The 14,512-nt window shown below is 40.7% G+C and overlaps 1 protein-coding gene across 1 annotated transcript; it reads left to right on the top strand.

Annotated features, from left to right (window-relative positions):
• Positions 1-281: 281 nt before the first annotated feature.
• Positions 282-11,123, top strand: LOC123731451 (serine protease 27-like). Its single transcript, XM_045710257.1, is given in 11 exon segments — positions 282-914; positions 6,738-6,758; positions 6,888-7,050; positions 7,158-7,426; positions 7,520-7,665; positions 7,898-8,134; positions 8,136-8,202; positions 8,398-8,563; positions 8,730-8,986; positions 10,182-10,279; positions 10,627-11,123. Coding segments are annotated over 11 exon segments (1,503 nt in total). The 5' UTR covers positions 282-856; the 3' UTR covers positions 10,648-11,123.
• Positions 11,124-14,512: the final 3,389 nt, after the last annotated feature.

Raw genomic sequence — 14,512 nt, 5'->3', positions numbered from 1 at the left:
CGCTACAGACCGAAGTTGGCAAATCAGCTGTACCAACTTCAGACTAGTCCCAAGAAGCTTGTGGGGGTCACAGAGCAAACCGTTCTGATGCTACAGATGATTTTGTGAGAAGACCCATTTTCGGGATGTCTCATGTTCTGACAAACATCGCTCTAGCTCTGTCACCTTCCACAGCAGATGCGGAAGTGCGGCATCGACGGATGCAGTGGATTGAGACTCATCCAATACAAAAATCCAGATATGTCTAGTTTAAACTAACAGGTGTTTATGCTAATTAGATTATCATGGAGGCCCAGACATTGACTTTAGGGGGTTTTAAGGTAAGGGTTAGGATTAGGATTAGGGTTTAAGGTAGGTTCTTGTCTTGGGCATCGGTGGCAAAACTTAGTCAATGCTCCTAGACATGCAAAGTAGTATTTGGTGTGTTGATTTTAGTCTCATGATCATGCACTGCTTTGTTGTCGGGCAATGAAAGAAAGCACTGTTAACATCTACATGTAACATTTATCAGATACAGTTGTAAAATTACAACTAAATTAAAGTCTTGTAAAATTGCAACTAAATTACAGTAGTAAAATTATTCTAAATTGGCAATGGTGTGATAAAAATAGTGCCGACATTATAACTCTGTAATGGAAACCAAAAAGCTAGGCTTGGGCTAACCATAGATTACAGCATTAGTTAAGCATGCTTAGAAGGAAGTGGACAGAGGGGGAAAAAATGAGACGAAAGGTATTTAAGGGACGTGTGTGTCTAGCAGGTAATGTGGTGTGTGGAAGGGAGGAGCTGAGAAAAGACAACAGAAGAGAGGGATGTTTAGGAAGTAAGATTGAGTCCAGGGTACCAACAAGAAAGCATGGCCTTCCTCAGGACTCTTTGTGTGGTGACCATAATGGTGACATTCCTGTCAAAAGGTAAGTAGTACAATTCTAAATGTATCGCTGTCTTTATCCTACAGCGTTCTTCATTTATACTCACCTGGTTTTAAAGAAATTCGCTACTAAGTTTATTTCAGTTTGTATATAAAGACATTTGGACTGAATTAATTAACTGAACTCAAATCGATTTAAAACTGCAATATGTAACTTTTTGGGCGACCCAACCAAATTCACATAGAAATGTCAGTTATATATATATATCTCATTCTCTTTGAAAGTAAGTCTAAGAAGCGAGAAAAGTAAAAGTCGTTTACCTTCGGGTTTATACACCAACTTCAAACCGCTGAAAATATTATATTTTGGGTTATGGAAAAGTTATTCACAGCGGTTTAGATGGAACAATGATTCTCTACACAATGTCTGCTTGTTTTGTCATATAAACTGAAATAAGGTGAACTATTAAGAATTTTTGCAACCAGGAAATGTTGGAGCGATTTCTGAGAAATGTAAGACTTACTGGGTAGGAAGATATGTTTCTTGTGTCTGTTGTCCTATAACTAGTTGGTGAAGGGAATGCATACCTAGCAGACTTAACTTTCAAGTTCTTCAAGTTAATAAGCCACATGTGTGCAGGTGGACAGGTATGTGTTTTCAAAAGTATTGAGTGAAGCAGAAATACTAACTGATGAAATTGAGGAAAGAAGAAAGGTAACAAGTCACACTGATACATCTAGATTCTAGTTTACAGGTAGGTCTATGCGTTTTCAAAAGTGTTGATTAAATTGGAGCCGAGGAGGTCTTAGTCAAGCAATTCAACATCTAGCTAAGATGTTTGGTGCAGTATTTCTCAAGTGGAAAAATGCGCATAAAAACGAGTCATTTCTCATTAACCTGTTATGGCTAGGGGGCAGTATTTTCACGGCTGGATAAAAAACGTACCCGATTTAATCTGGTTACCACTCCTACCCAGTAGAATATGCATATACTTATTACATATGGATAGAAAACACCCTAAAGTTTCTAAAACTGTTTGAATGGTGTCTGTGAGTATAACAGAACTCATTTGGCAGGCAAAAACCTGACAAGGTTTCAGGCAGGAAGTGGCCTGTCTGACAAGGTGTTGTTCTTCTTGTCTCTGTTTATTGAAGAGTGAGGATTTTAGCTGTCCCGTGACACTTCCTACGGCTGCCATAGGGTCTCAGAAGGCGGTAAAAAGCTGAATCGTGGCTTTGCAGGCTCTGGCTGAAAAAAAGTAGCGCGTTTGGGTAGTGGCTGGTTACAGTACTGTGAGACTCAGGCTCGTGCCCGCGTCGACCGAAAGCTTTGTTTACTTTCCTCTGTTTAGCTAAAAGGAGATTCCCGGTCGGAATATTATCGCTTTTTTACGAGAAAAATGGCATAAAAAATGGATTTTAAACAGCGGTTGACATGCTTCGAAGTACGGTAATGGAATATTTAGATTTATTTTGTCACGAATTGCGCCGTGCGCGCGACAATGATTTACCATTTCAGATAGTGTCTGGGACGCACGAACAAAACGCCGCTATTCGGATATAACGATGGATTATTTTGGACCAAACCAACATTTGTTATTGAAGTAGCAGTCCTGGGAGTGCATTCTGACGAAGACAACAAAAGGTAATCAAACTTTTATAATAGTAAACCTGATATTGGTGAGTGCTAAACTTGCCGGGTGTCTAAATAGCTAGCCCGTGATGCCTGGGCTATGTACTTAGAATATTGCAAAATGTGCTTTCACCAAAAGCTATTTTAAAATCAGACATATCGAGTGCATAGAGGAGTTCTGTATCTATAATTCTTAAAATAATTGTTATGCTTTTTGTGAACGTTTATCGTGAGTAATTTAGTAAAGTCTTAGTGAATTCGCCGGAAGTTTGCGGGGGGTATGCTAGTTCTGAACGTCACATGCTAATGTAAAAAGCTGTTTTTTGATATAAATATGAACTTGATTGAACAAAACATGCATGTATTGTATAACATAATGTCCTAGGGTTGTCATCTGATGAAGATCATCAAAGGTTAGTGCTGCATTTAGCTGTCTTCTGGGTTTTTGTGACATTATATGCTAGCTTGAAAAATGGGTGTCTGATTATTTCTGGCTTGGTACTCTGCTGACATAATCTAATGTTTTGCTTTCGTTGTAAAGCCTTTTTGAAATCGGACAGTGTGGATAGATAAAGGAGAGTCTTATCTTTAAAATGCTGTGAAATAGTCATATGTTTGAAAAATTGAAGTTTTTGTATTTTTGAGGAATTTGTAATTCGCGCCACGCCTATCATTGGATATTGGAGCAGGTGTTCCGCTAGCGGAACGTCTAGATGTAAGAGGTTAAATGACAGCAAACACTTCCCACTGGGCAAAAACTGATTGAATCAACATTGTTTTCACATCATTTCAACCCAAACAGTCAAAGTGATGTTGATCAATGTAAAAGAGTAAGCAACTTCTTACGACAACCCGATCCCGTCACCGGGACTGAGTTTGACAATAGCCAGTGAAAAATCAGAGCGCCAGATTCAAAACCACAAATCTAATAATTTCAATTTCTCAAACATAGGCCTATTTTACAACATTTTATAGATACACTTCTCCTGAATCGAACCACCTTGTCCGATTTCAAAAAGGCTTTACAGCGAAAGCAAAACATTAGATAATGTATGGAGAGTACATAGACACAAATAACCACACAGCCATTTTGCAAGCAACTAGATGCATCACAAATACCCAAAACACAGCGAAATGAAGCACTAACCTTTGACGATCTTCATCAGATGACACTCCTAGGACATCATGTTACACAATACATGCATTTTTTGTTCGATAAAGTTCATATTTATATCTAAAAACAACGTTCAGAAAATATTTTCCCTCAAATACTGCCGGTGAACAGCACTACAATTTACAAAAATACTCGTCATAAACGTTGATAAAATATTAAACTGTCATTCAAAGAATTATAGATGAACATCTCCTTTATGCTAACGCTGTGAAAGATTTCAAAATAACTTTACTGGGAAAGCACACTTTGCAATAATCTGAGTACTGCGCTCAGAAAAATACACTACGCAATACAGATAGCCGCCATTTTGGAGTCATCTAAAATATTAAATAGCATTAGAAATATTCACTGACCTTTGATGATCTTCATCAGAAGGCGCTTCCAGGAATCCCAGGTCCATAACAAATGTTGTTTTGTTCGATAAACTCCATAATTAATGTCCAAATAGCTCCTTGTTGTTCGCGCGTTCAGCTACTCATTTTACATTTTAGTCATTTAGCAGATCCAGAGCGACTTACAGTAGTGAATGCATACATTTCATTTCATGCATTATTTTTTTTGTACTGGCCCCCCGTGGGAATCGACCCCCACAACCCTGGCGTTGCAAACACCATGCTCTACCAACTGAGCCACAGGGAGGCTCTGTTGGAAGCGCGACGAAAATTTCACGACGAAAAGTCAAAAAAAGTTATATTTACGTTCGTTCAAACATGTCAAACGCTGTAAAACATCAATCTTTAGGGCCGTTAGAATGTGAAAATTCAGTAATATTCCAACCGGACGAAACCAGTGTCTTGAAAAACGTTTTGGAACAGAGCTACCTCTCGCGTGAATGCGCGCCAATGAGCTGATGTCCTTCCCTGGGTCACCAACTTCCCAGCCTTCTTGTTCGGTCTCTGTTCATTGTAGATGCCTCAAACAACTTTCTAAAGACTGTTGAAATCTAGTGGAAGTGCACAGTGATTACTGAGTCACTGTGTGTTCGATAGGCAATGACTTGAAAAGAGTCCACCCATCAGATTTCCACTTCCTGGTAGGATTTTTCATCAGATTTTTGCCTGCCATATGAGTTCTGTTATACTCACAGACATCATTCAAACAGTTTTAGAAACTTCAGAGTGTTTTCTATCCAAATCTACTAATAATATGCATATACTAGCTTCTGAGTTTGAGTAGGAGGCAGTTTAATATGGGCACGTATTTCATCCGAACGTGAAAATACTGCCCCCTACCAATAAGAGGTTATTAAGGGAATATCATATTTTTTTCACCCAACTTTTAACCTTATCCAATGACATGGTGACGTTTTTGTTGATTTCACGTTGTATTCACGTTAGTTGACCGTTCAACCAAAGTAAATCCAAACTAGACATTGAACTGTCGTCTGTGCCCAGTGGGTTCATGTTTCCACTCCTACTAGAAGTAGTACATTTGACCAGTCACCGACAAAAGGGCGTAGACTTCAGCTAGCGAACTTCGACTTGCCTCAATCATTTTTTGGTGTGCACGAAGAGCCGAAAAAAACCTGCCGAAGTCCAAAACAAAAACGTCATTAATATATCGCAAACTGTTTTGGCTGGGAAGCATACGGTTGAGCTAACGTGCGCTATTGTGATTAGCATGACATTGTAAGTAACAAAAAAAATCCCAGGACATAGACATATCTGATATGGGCAGAAAACGTACATTCTTCTTAATCTAACTGCACTGTCCAATTTACATTAGCTACTACAGTGAAAGAATACCATGCTATTGTTTGAGGAGAGGGCACAGTTATGTACTTGAAAATGTATCATTAAACTAATTAGGCACCTTTGGGCAGACTTGAACAGCAATGCAATGGTTCATTTGATCAGTCTAAAACGTTGCACATACACTGCTGCCATCTAGTGGCCAAAATCAAAATTGAGCCTAAACTGCAATAATACATTTCAAAGATCATAAAAAAATGCATGTTTTTTCCTTTGTATTATCTTTTACCAGATCTAATGTGTTATATTCTCCTAGATTTTCACAAACTTGAAAGTGTTAGCTTTCAAATGGTATCAAAAAAGTTTAAAAAAAATGGTATTTGATAAACAATAGATAAGTAAAGAAATAAAATAAAAAGCTGTAAAATGACAGTGAAAATAACAGTAGCGAGGCCATATACAGGTGGTACAGCTACAGAGTCAATGTCGGGGGCACCGGTTAGTCGGGCTAATTGAGGTAATATGTACATGTAGGTTCAGTTAAAGCAACTATGCATAGATGATAAACAGAGAGTAGCAGCAGCGTAAAAGAGGGTTGGCGGGACACAATGCAAATAGTCCGGGTTGCCAATGTGCGGGGGCACCGGTTAGTCAGGCTATGACGGGGATTTTGGCCTTGTCGGGTGTCTGAAGTACATCCTGTGCGTCCTGCTTGTTGAAGAAAAAACCTTTGTCTAATCTGAGGTGAGGGATCGCTGTCGTGATATCCAGAAACTCTTTTTTTCCGTAAGATACGGTTGCAGAAACATTATGTACAAAATAAGTTACAAATAACATGAAAAAAACACATAATAGCACAATTGGTTTGTCGCCGTTAAACTGCTGCCATTTCTTCTTCCGCCATCTTCAGGTCCTGAGCTACAGGCAGTTAGATTTGAGTATGTCATTTTAGGCAACAAAAAAAAAAGGGTCCGATCCTTAAGAGGTTTAACAATCAGTGTTATAACAATTGGTACTTATGCTGACGTCAGTCGGTATGCTCACTCTGATCAGTATGGGACAGTATGTACACTCTTAGAAAGAAATAGTTCCAAAGGGCTTCTTTGGCTGTCCCCATAGCAGACCCTTTGAAGAACCCTTTTAGGTTCCAGAGAGAACCCTCTTGGGTACCATATAGAACTGTCTGTGGAAAGGGTTCTACCTGGAATGCAAAAGGGTTCTTCAAAGAGTTCTGCCGTGGGAACAGGCTAAGAAATCCTTTTAGGTTCTAGATAGAACCAAGTGTACCCAGTGAAAATGCCAGGGTTTGGATACAGAGAGTAAGGGAAGGATTAAGGGATTTCCTTTTATTTCTGTCTTGTATTTCAGGCTCTCATTCACAGCTGAGTGGTAAGTCCTTTTCACCACTTACCTATATTCTCTAAATAAGATTAAAACCTTTTATGATGCACTGTTACACCAATGTGACCTATTCAACAAAAACCTTCCAAATAACCCATCATTCTCTTTCACTGTTAGTGTGCGGAACCCCTCCTCTTAACACTAGGATCGTGGGGGGTCAGGATGCTCCTGCAGGGAGTTGGCCATGGCAGGCCAGTCTTCACAGATTAGGCAGCCATTTTTGTGGGGGATCCCTCATCAATAAAGAGTGGGTGTTGACTGCTGCTCACTGCTTTTCCAGGTAAGGATTTGTAGGATTGTGGGAAACATTTAATCCGAACACCAAACTCAACTGAGCCACTCTTTTAAAAACAATACTGTTACATTTTTATATATTTACTCTCTCAGTACCGGTACATCAAATTTGCTGGTCTACTTGGGTCGTCTGAGCCAGCAGGGCTCCAACCCCAACGAGGTGAACCGGACAGTCACTCAGATCATCCGCCACCCCAACTACACCAAAAGTACCAGAGACAACGACATGTGTCTGCTGAAGCTCTCCTCCACTGTGACTTTTACAAACTTCATTCGGCCAGTCTGCCTAGCTGCACCAGGCAGCTCCTTCCATGCTGGGGCTACTAGCTGGGTCACCGGCTGGGGCAGCATCAGCAGTTTAGGTGAGTGCTGTAGCTTGCTTTAAGTACTGCTGATGATGGATCAGAATTCTGATAGGTATTATGTATGTTGAGGAATACCTGTTTTCTCCTCAGTGTCCCTGCCCTCACCACAGACCCTACAGGAAGTGGATGTGCCAGTAGTGGGGAACAGGCAGTGTAACTGTAACAATGGAGTTGGTTCCATCACTGACAACATGATCTGTGCTGGTCTATCAGCAGGAGGAAAGGATTCCTGTCAGGTAAAATCTCTTGGTTATCTTCTTTGTTTATTACAATGTGGGCTAATGACACATTCGTAATCTGTGTCTGGTTTCTCAGACTCAGATTATATCTAGCCTAGTCCTAAACTGAAAAGCACTTTAATTAGAGATTATCCATTAAAAGTGCTTTTTAATTAGTGTCTGAAAAACTGACCCATTATGTTTCATAACAAAATCTAATCTCAGTGACTGTAAATCTGTCAATGCATAGGGGGACTCAGGAGGTCCAATGGTGAGCAAACAGGGTACTCGCTGGATCCAGTCTGGCGTTGTGAGTTTTGGCAACGGGTGTGCCCAGGCAAATCTCCCAGGAGTGTACGCAAGAGTGTCTCAGTACCAGACCTGGATCAACACCCAGATCACCAGTGACCAGCCAGGCTACGCCACCTTCTCCTCCAGTGGGACTGATTCTGACCTCAGTGTCTCCTGTACTGGTCTTCCAGCCCCATCCACCACCACAACTGCACCCTACGACCACCACTACCAAAACAACTGCCTCTGCGACCACCACTGAAAGTAAGTGGATTTACTTCCCTCTGTGAAACACACAAATTGCTGCCTCCTCTCTGAGCCACACCCATCTGTTACTCCTGTTGTAGCTTTAGCCAACGTATCTGTAACTCTCCATTTGACCACATCCAAACGTTAGTGTTTATCCCTCTCTTTAAATCAGTCCTGACTTCTATAGCGCTTCTCTCCCTGTTTCTGCAGCCGTGGTGTGCGGCAGTGCCTCTTTGAACTCCCTTACTGGTGGGGGCTTGGCCTCAGGGGGAACCTGGCCCTGGATAGCCAGTCTGCAGACAAACGGAACACACGTCTGTGGGGGCACAATGGTGGCAGAGGACTATGTCATGAGCGATGCTGGGTGCTTCTCCAGGTAACACACTCCACTTGTATGTAAACGGGTGAGTTGGTCAGATGCATATGGTCAGATCTCCATCACTTAGTACCTTGGTGCTCAAGTTGAACCAAGGACCTATTAAATAGAAGGTATCGGTAATGCCAAGCTAAAGTTCCCCAACTTCACTATTCCCACCTCCCAGTCAGTCCGACGCCTCTCAGTGGACCGTGATCATGGGTCGTCTGAAGCAGAACGGCTCCAACCCCAACGAGGTAACCCTGAAAGTCATCAACATCACCATGAGCAACTTGACGGAGAACAACGTGGCAATCCTCCGACTGGCCAGCCAACCCACATTGTCTGACTACATCCAGCCTATCTGTGTGGACCAGGGAAGCAGCACCTTCAGCATAGGGACTCAGTGCTGGGTGGCTGGCTGGGGCAGGGGCCAGGGTGGAGGTGAGTCAGTGTGTAATACTGGAACAGACTAACACTTCTGGCATGCCTCTGAAACTAAGCAGGGTTGGTACTGGTTGGACCCTGGATGGGAGACCAGATGCTGCTGGAAGTGGTGTTGGAGGGCCAGTAGGAGGCACTCTTTCCTCTGGTCATAAGAAAAGAACATCCCAATGCCCCAGGGCAGTGTTTCGGGACATTTCCCTGTGTATGGTGCTGTCTCTTGGATGGGACGTTAAACAAGTCTCCTGACTCTCTGTGGTCACTAAAGATCCCATGGCACATTCCTGCCTGTCTAGCATCACTACTCTGGATGGTTCTGACTTAGAATATGTGGACAAATACCTAGGTATCTGGCTAGACTGTAAACTCTCCTTCCAGACTCACAACAAACATCTCCAATCCAAAGTTACATCTAGAATTTGCTTCTTATTTCGCAACAAAGCATCTTTCACTCATGCTGCCAAACATACCCTCGTAAAACTGACCATCCTACTGATCCTCGACTTCGGCGATGTCATTTACAAAATAGCCTCCAATACCCTACTCAATAAAATGGATGCAGTCTATCACAGTGCCATCCGTTTTGTCACCAAAGCCCCATATACTACCCACCACTGCGACCTGTACGCTCTCGTTGGCTGGCCCTCGCTTCATACTCGTCGCCAAACCCACTGGCTCCAGGTCATCTACAAGACCCTGCTAGGTAAAGTTCCCCCTTATCTCCCTTATCTCACCTCATTTGCTCACTTTGTATATAGACTTATTTTTCTACTATATTATTGACTGTATGTTTGTTTTACTCCATGTGCAACTCTGTGTTGTTGTATGTGTCAAACTGCTTTGCTTTATCTTGGCCAGGTCGCAATTGTAAATGAGAACTTGTTCTCAACTAGCCTACCTGGTTAAATAAAGGTGAAATCAATAAATAAAATAAGAGTAGGGGTGTTAACCCTGGTGTCCTGACTAAATTCCCAATCTGGCCATCATGGCCACCTAATCATACCCAGCTTCCAATTGGCTCATTCATCCTCTCTCCCCTGTCACTGTTCCCCAGGACATTGCTGTAGATGAGAATGTGTTCTCAGTCAACTTACCTGATAATATAAATGTGTTCTTTTATTAAAATAAAATAAATATGTTCTTTTAAAACTTGTGATTTTCGTCCTGTATTTCTCTATTCCGTCTTGTTTCTTAGCCGAACAGAACTTGCAGCAGTCCCAGACCTCTGTGGTGGATTGTGAGAGCTCTGGCTCCTCTGATAACATCTGCACTGCTGCCTTGGACCTTCGACAGGTACAGATGGGTCCGACAAACAAAGCAAACGCACAATAATGGGTTTCAAATGTCGACTCAGAAGTGTCAACTGGTGTACAGCAAGGATGGTTGCATTATGTCTGTTTAGTTATTGAGGATAGCTCTGCAACTGTTGGGATGTGATCTATTTGACTTTGGCATCTCCAAAATTGGCGTCAGCAGAGCCTGCCTGATGGTATGACATTTAGATCCACCTAGTGAGGACAGTCCCAAGTTTCATAATGATCTTCCAGTTAAGTAGCTTGGTAGGCAACCAGTCTGGTTGTCTATCTGACATGACAATGCTGACCTCTCCCCCGTGTGTTGGTTCTTCTCTCTCGCCATAGGGTGAAGGGGTGGTCCTCTGATGTGTAAGCAAGGTGATGCATGGTACCAGGCTGCTGTGTTGACTGTCGACAGCAGCAACAAGACCAGCTCCAGCAAAACACGATGGAGCCGGAGTCCTCGCTCCTCCAACATCCAGGTCTTCACCAAAACCGCTCGCTTCCAGAATTTCCTTCAGACTACTGTGGGCACGTTCCCTTCACCCGTCACAGCCAGAACCCCCATCAATGACACCAACAATGCCAACAGCACAACTGTCAGTGCAACTACCGCTGTCGTTACTTCTGCCAGTGGGGCAACTCTGGCCCACTCATCCCTGGTCCTACTCTTCTTGTCTCTCTCTCTCCTACTGTCTCTTGGTCAAGCCTGATGCCGCTGAGGATTTTATTTTATTTCGATCTCTTTTAGTCCCCATTTGGACTAATTTTCCAAGAGTCCTTAAATATTAAAATACAATTTATATACGAACACATTTTCACATATAACACACTATTACAAACATACATAATATACTAACGTAATAAACCAATAAATAATCAATCTAAAAAATATGGATTCTTCATCTACTGTGATCCCACAATATTTCTGTGTATTATATTTAAATTGTTTTAAAATAATGTTTAAATTTATATATTGAAAGGTTTCTGGTTTGCTCAGTTAATTTATTCAATTTCTTTATTGCTCTAAATCGAAATGTTCTTTTGCCTATTTCTCTTTTCTGTCTGGATAACGCATAGATGGTGGACAATCTATTCCTAGTATTTACGGAATGTCTTTCTCTTACCAACTGATTACCGTTGTGAATTGTACTTGGCCGTTTTAAATGATGTATATTATGAAATAAAATAAGCATGTTTTTTCAATTATCTTGTCGATTGATGACCAACCAAGAACATTGCGTATGACTGCAACAGAAAAACCATATCTCCACCGTAAAACAATCCTTGCTGCTTTGTTCTGTGCAGTCTGCAGCCTCCTAACTTCACTTGATGATGCATTTCCCCAGACCACAGAACAGTAGTTCACTTGACTCTCAATTAAAGCTTGTGTTATTTGCTTAAGAATTTTTTCTGGTAAATATTTAGCTATCCTTCTGATTATACATGCTGTTTTAATATTTTTTTTACATAGATTAGTTATTTGAGATGACCATGATAAGCAGTTGTCTAGCTGCACTCCTAATAGTTTGGTTTCTGCCACTTCTTCAATTTGTACTCCTCCCATACTTAGTTGTATTCCATGCTGTTTTGGCCTTTTCCTAGTGGAACAGACCAACATAACTTTGGTTTTCTTGGTGTTTAAAAGAAGTTTATTCTGGCAAACCCACTCCCTAATATTCTCCAAATCTCCTTGTAAAGCTTGCTGTACCTGTTGAACCGATTGTCCTGCTGCATAAATTGTAGTATCATCTGCAAATATAGTAGCTTGAGTTTCAGCTAGGGCATAGGAAAGGTCGTTGGTATATATTAAATAAAGAAGTGGCCCAAGGCAGCTGCCCTGCGGTATTCCACAGCTTAAAGCATGAGGGGAAGAAAATGAACCATTGATATAGGTGGACTGTTTCCTGTCAGTTAGATATGACTGTACCCAATTCAATGCTACCTCCTTAAAACCATAGTGCATTAATTTTGTCAAAATTATCTCATGATCCACTAAATCAAATGCTGCACTGAAATCTAAAAATAGTACCCCCACAAACTTGCCATTATCCATAGCATTGAGCCACTGGTCAGTCATGTCAACCAATGCAGTGGTAGTGGAATGATTTTTGCGATAAGCATGCTGATTGGCTGTAATCAGATCATTATTTTCCATGTACTCCCATATTTGTCTACTCACAATACCCTCCAATATCTTACTGAGTGTAGGGAGTAGACTAATTGGTCGACTATTGGCAGGAGTAGCGGGTTCTTTGCAGTCTTTTGGAATAGGACAAAGTTTAGCATGCTTCCATACATTTGCAAACATCCCCTTTTACAGTGACCAATTAAATATGTATCTCAGTGGAACTGCAATCTGGGGAGCAGCACAGCGAAGCAAAAAATGGTCCATAAGATCATAACCTGTAGATTTCCCATCAGGTAATGACTTCAAAAGGTTTAACACCTCCTCCACTGACACCGTTTGCAGACTAAAAGAGCAGATCTTGTTGCTCATAATATGATCATCAATCCATTGGACAATAGCTTGTTTGGAAGAATGTATGTTTACATTGTTGCTCAGTAAATTCATTTTCTTTGTGAAATAATCTGCAAAGTGATTGGCAATATCAACGGGTTTTGTTATTATTCTCCCATCAACCTCCACACTAGATGGGCATGATGAGATAGATGTACCAAGTAAACCCTTAACTGTATTCCATACCTTTTTTAGAATCATTTTTACAATCAATAAAAGCATTGTTCGAAAAATAACTTTTTTCCTTTTATTCAATTTAACTGCATAATTACGCAATGTTCTATAATTCTGTTCATCAATTTCTGATTTTGATTTGGCTGCTAAGACTTTTAACATATTTCTTTGAGAAAAAGCCTCACCCAGTTCATCATCAATCCGTGGAGATGGACGAGCACCAACTGTACTCTTTCTTACTGGGGCATGATGGTCCATTACCTCAGTGAGCAAATCAATAAAACATTCTGTAGCGTGATTTAAATCATCCTCTAGATAAATCATCTCCCAGGGTACAGCAGCCAAATCATTTAGAAATAGCTCATAATTAAATGTTTTAAATATTCTCTTGACCACAATCCTAGGGGGTTTCTTTGGAACCTTGGTGTTCATGGTTATGGTCACAATATTATGGTCTGTCCAGCCCACTGGCATTGATCTGGCTTTTAAGCATTGCGATGGTATATTACAGAAAATCAGATCAATGCATGTGTTTGAAAGATGACCCAACTTAATTGATGATCTAGTAGTATCATTAACCATTTGTTTCAAACCACAGTTCTCTGCATATCTCATCAATTTTGTTCTATTTGAATTATTGTGATCCTTCCAATTTATATTAAAATCACCCAAGATAAATACATCTCTGTTGCTATCTGTGGCCTCGTCAAAACCAGTGCATAAGTCATCCAAATAGGACACCTTAGAGCTAGGAGGTCTATACACACATCCTACCAATATGGAGGAGTCATCTTTATGTAAACCTCTGGCAATAGGATCTAAATGTGCTCTGTTTGAAGTATGTACCCTTGCGCTTAATATATTGCTGCTCTAGAATATTTTGGTGAGTTTAATCTTGGTTAACCCAGAACTAAAATCTTGCTTAATTTGGTCAGCTGCGTGATTTAGTTCTGGGTCCATGTGTTTGAAATTGAGAGTTTGGGTTTGCGATGTCTCCACCCTTTGCAAAAGGAAACTCTCAGCCAAAGCACTGAAATTTAAGCACCGCCTTCGCCCAATCCTGATACGTCCAAATGATCAGTGAGGAAAACCTAAACATTGTAACTACTGCTGCTCGTTATCCGATGAATCCCATTCCGTCACAACAGATTATTTGGTTTATGTGCAGGATTTGTCCACAAACAATGCCTGGTCTAACGCTGTCTACTGTAAAACAGAAGGTTTATCTCATCTAATTGTTTATTTATTCTGACTGGATTGAAATATGAAACTGCCACTGTAATCAGTTTGAGCTCACAAGTATTCTCTCTTTGTAGTCTATTATCAAGTCTATGCAGGTCAGTATTTCATGTTATGAGACAGATCAGGAAATGATTTATTTAAATGTAATGACTTGATCTACTGTTGCATCTGGAAATAAAAATGATGAATGAATTGTCTAGTTATTTTTTTTATTTCCAATAAACAGCAGAATTTATATAGACTACACACATTTTGTAGTGCAGCCAAACGATTGCGTCAAATGTGTTTTATATC

Source organism: Salmo salar, chromosome ssa28, assembly GCF_905237065.1.
Source record: "Salmo salar chromosome ssa28, Ssal_v3.1, whole genome shotgun sequence".
In the NCBI taxonomy this organism is placed as follows: domain Eukaryota; kingdom Metazoa; phylum Chordata; class Actinopteri; order Salmoniformes; family Salmonidae; genus Salmo; species Salmo salar.
Note: the sequence above shows the minus strand (reverse complement) of the source record. Positions and strands in the feature narration are given on the sequence as shown.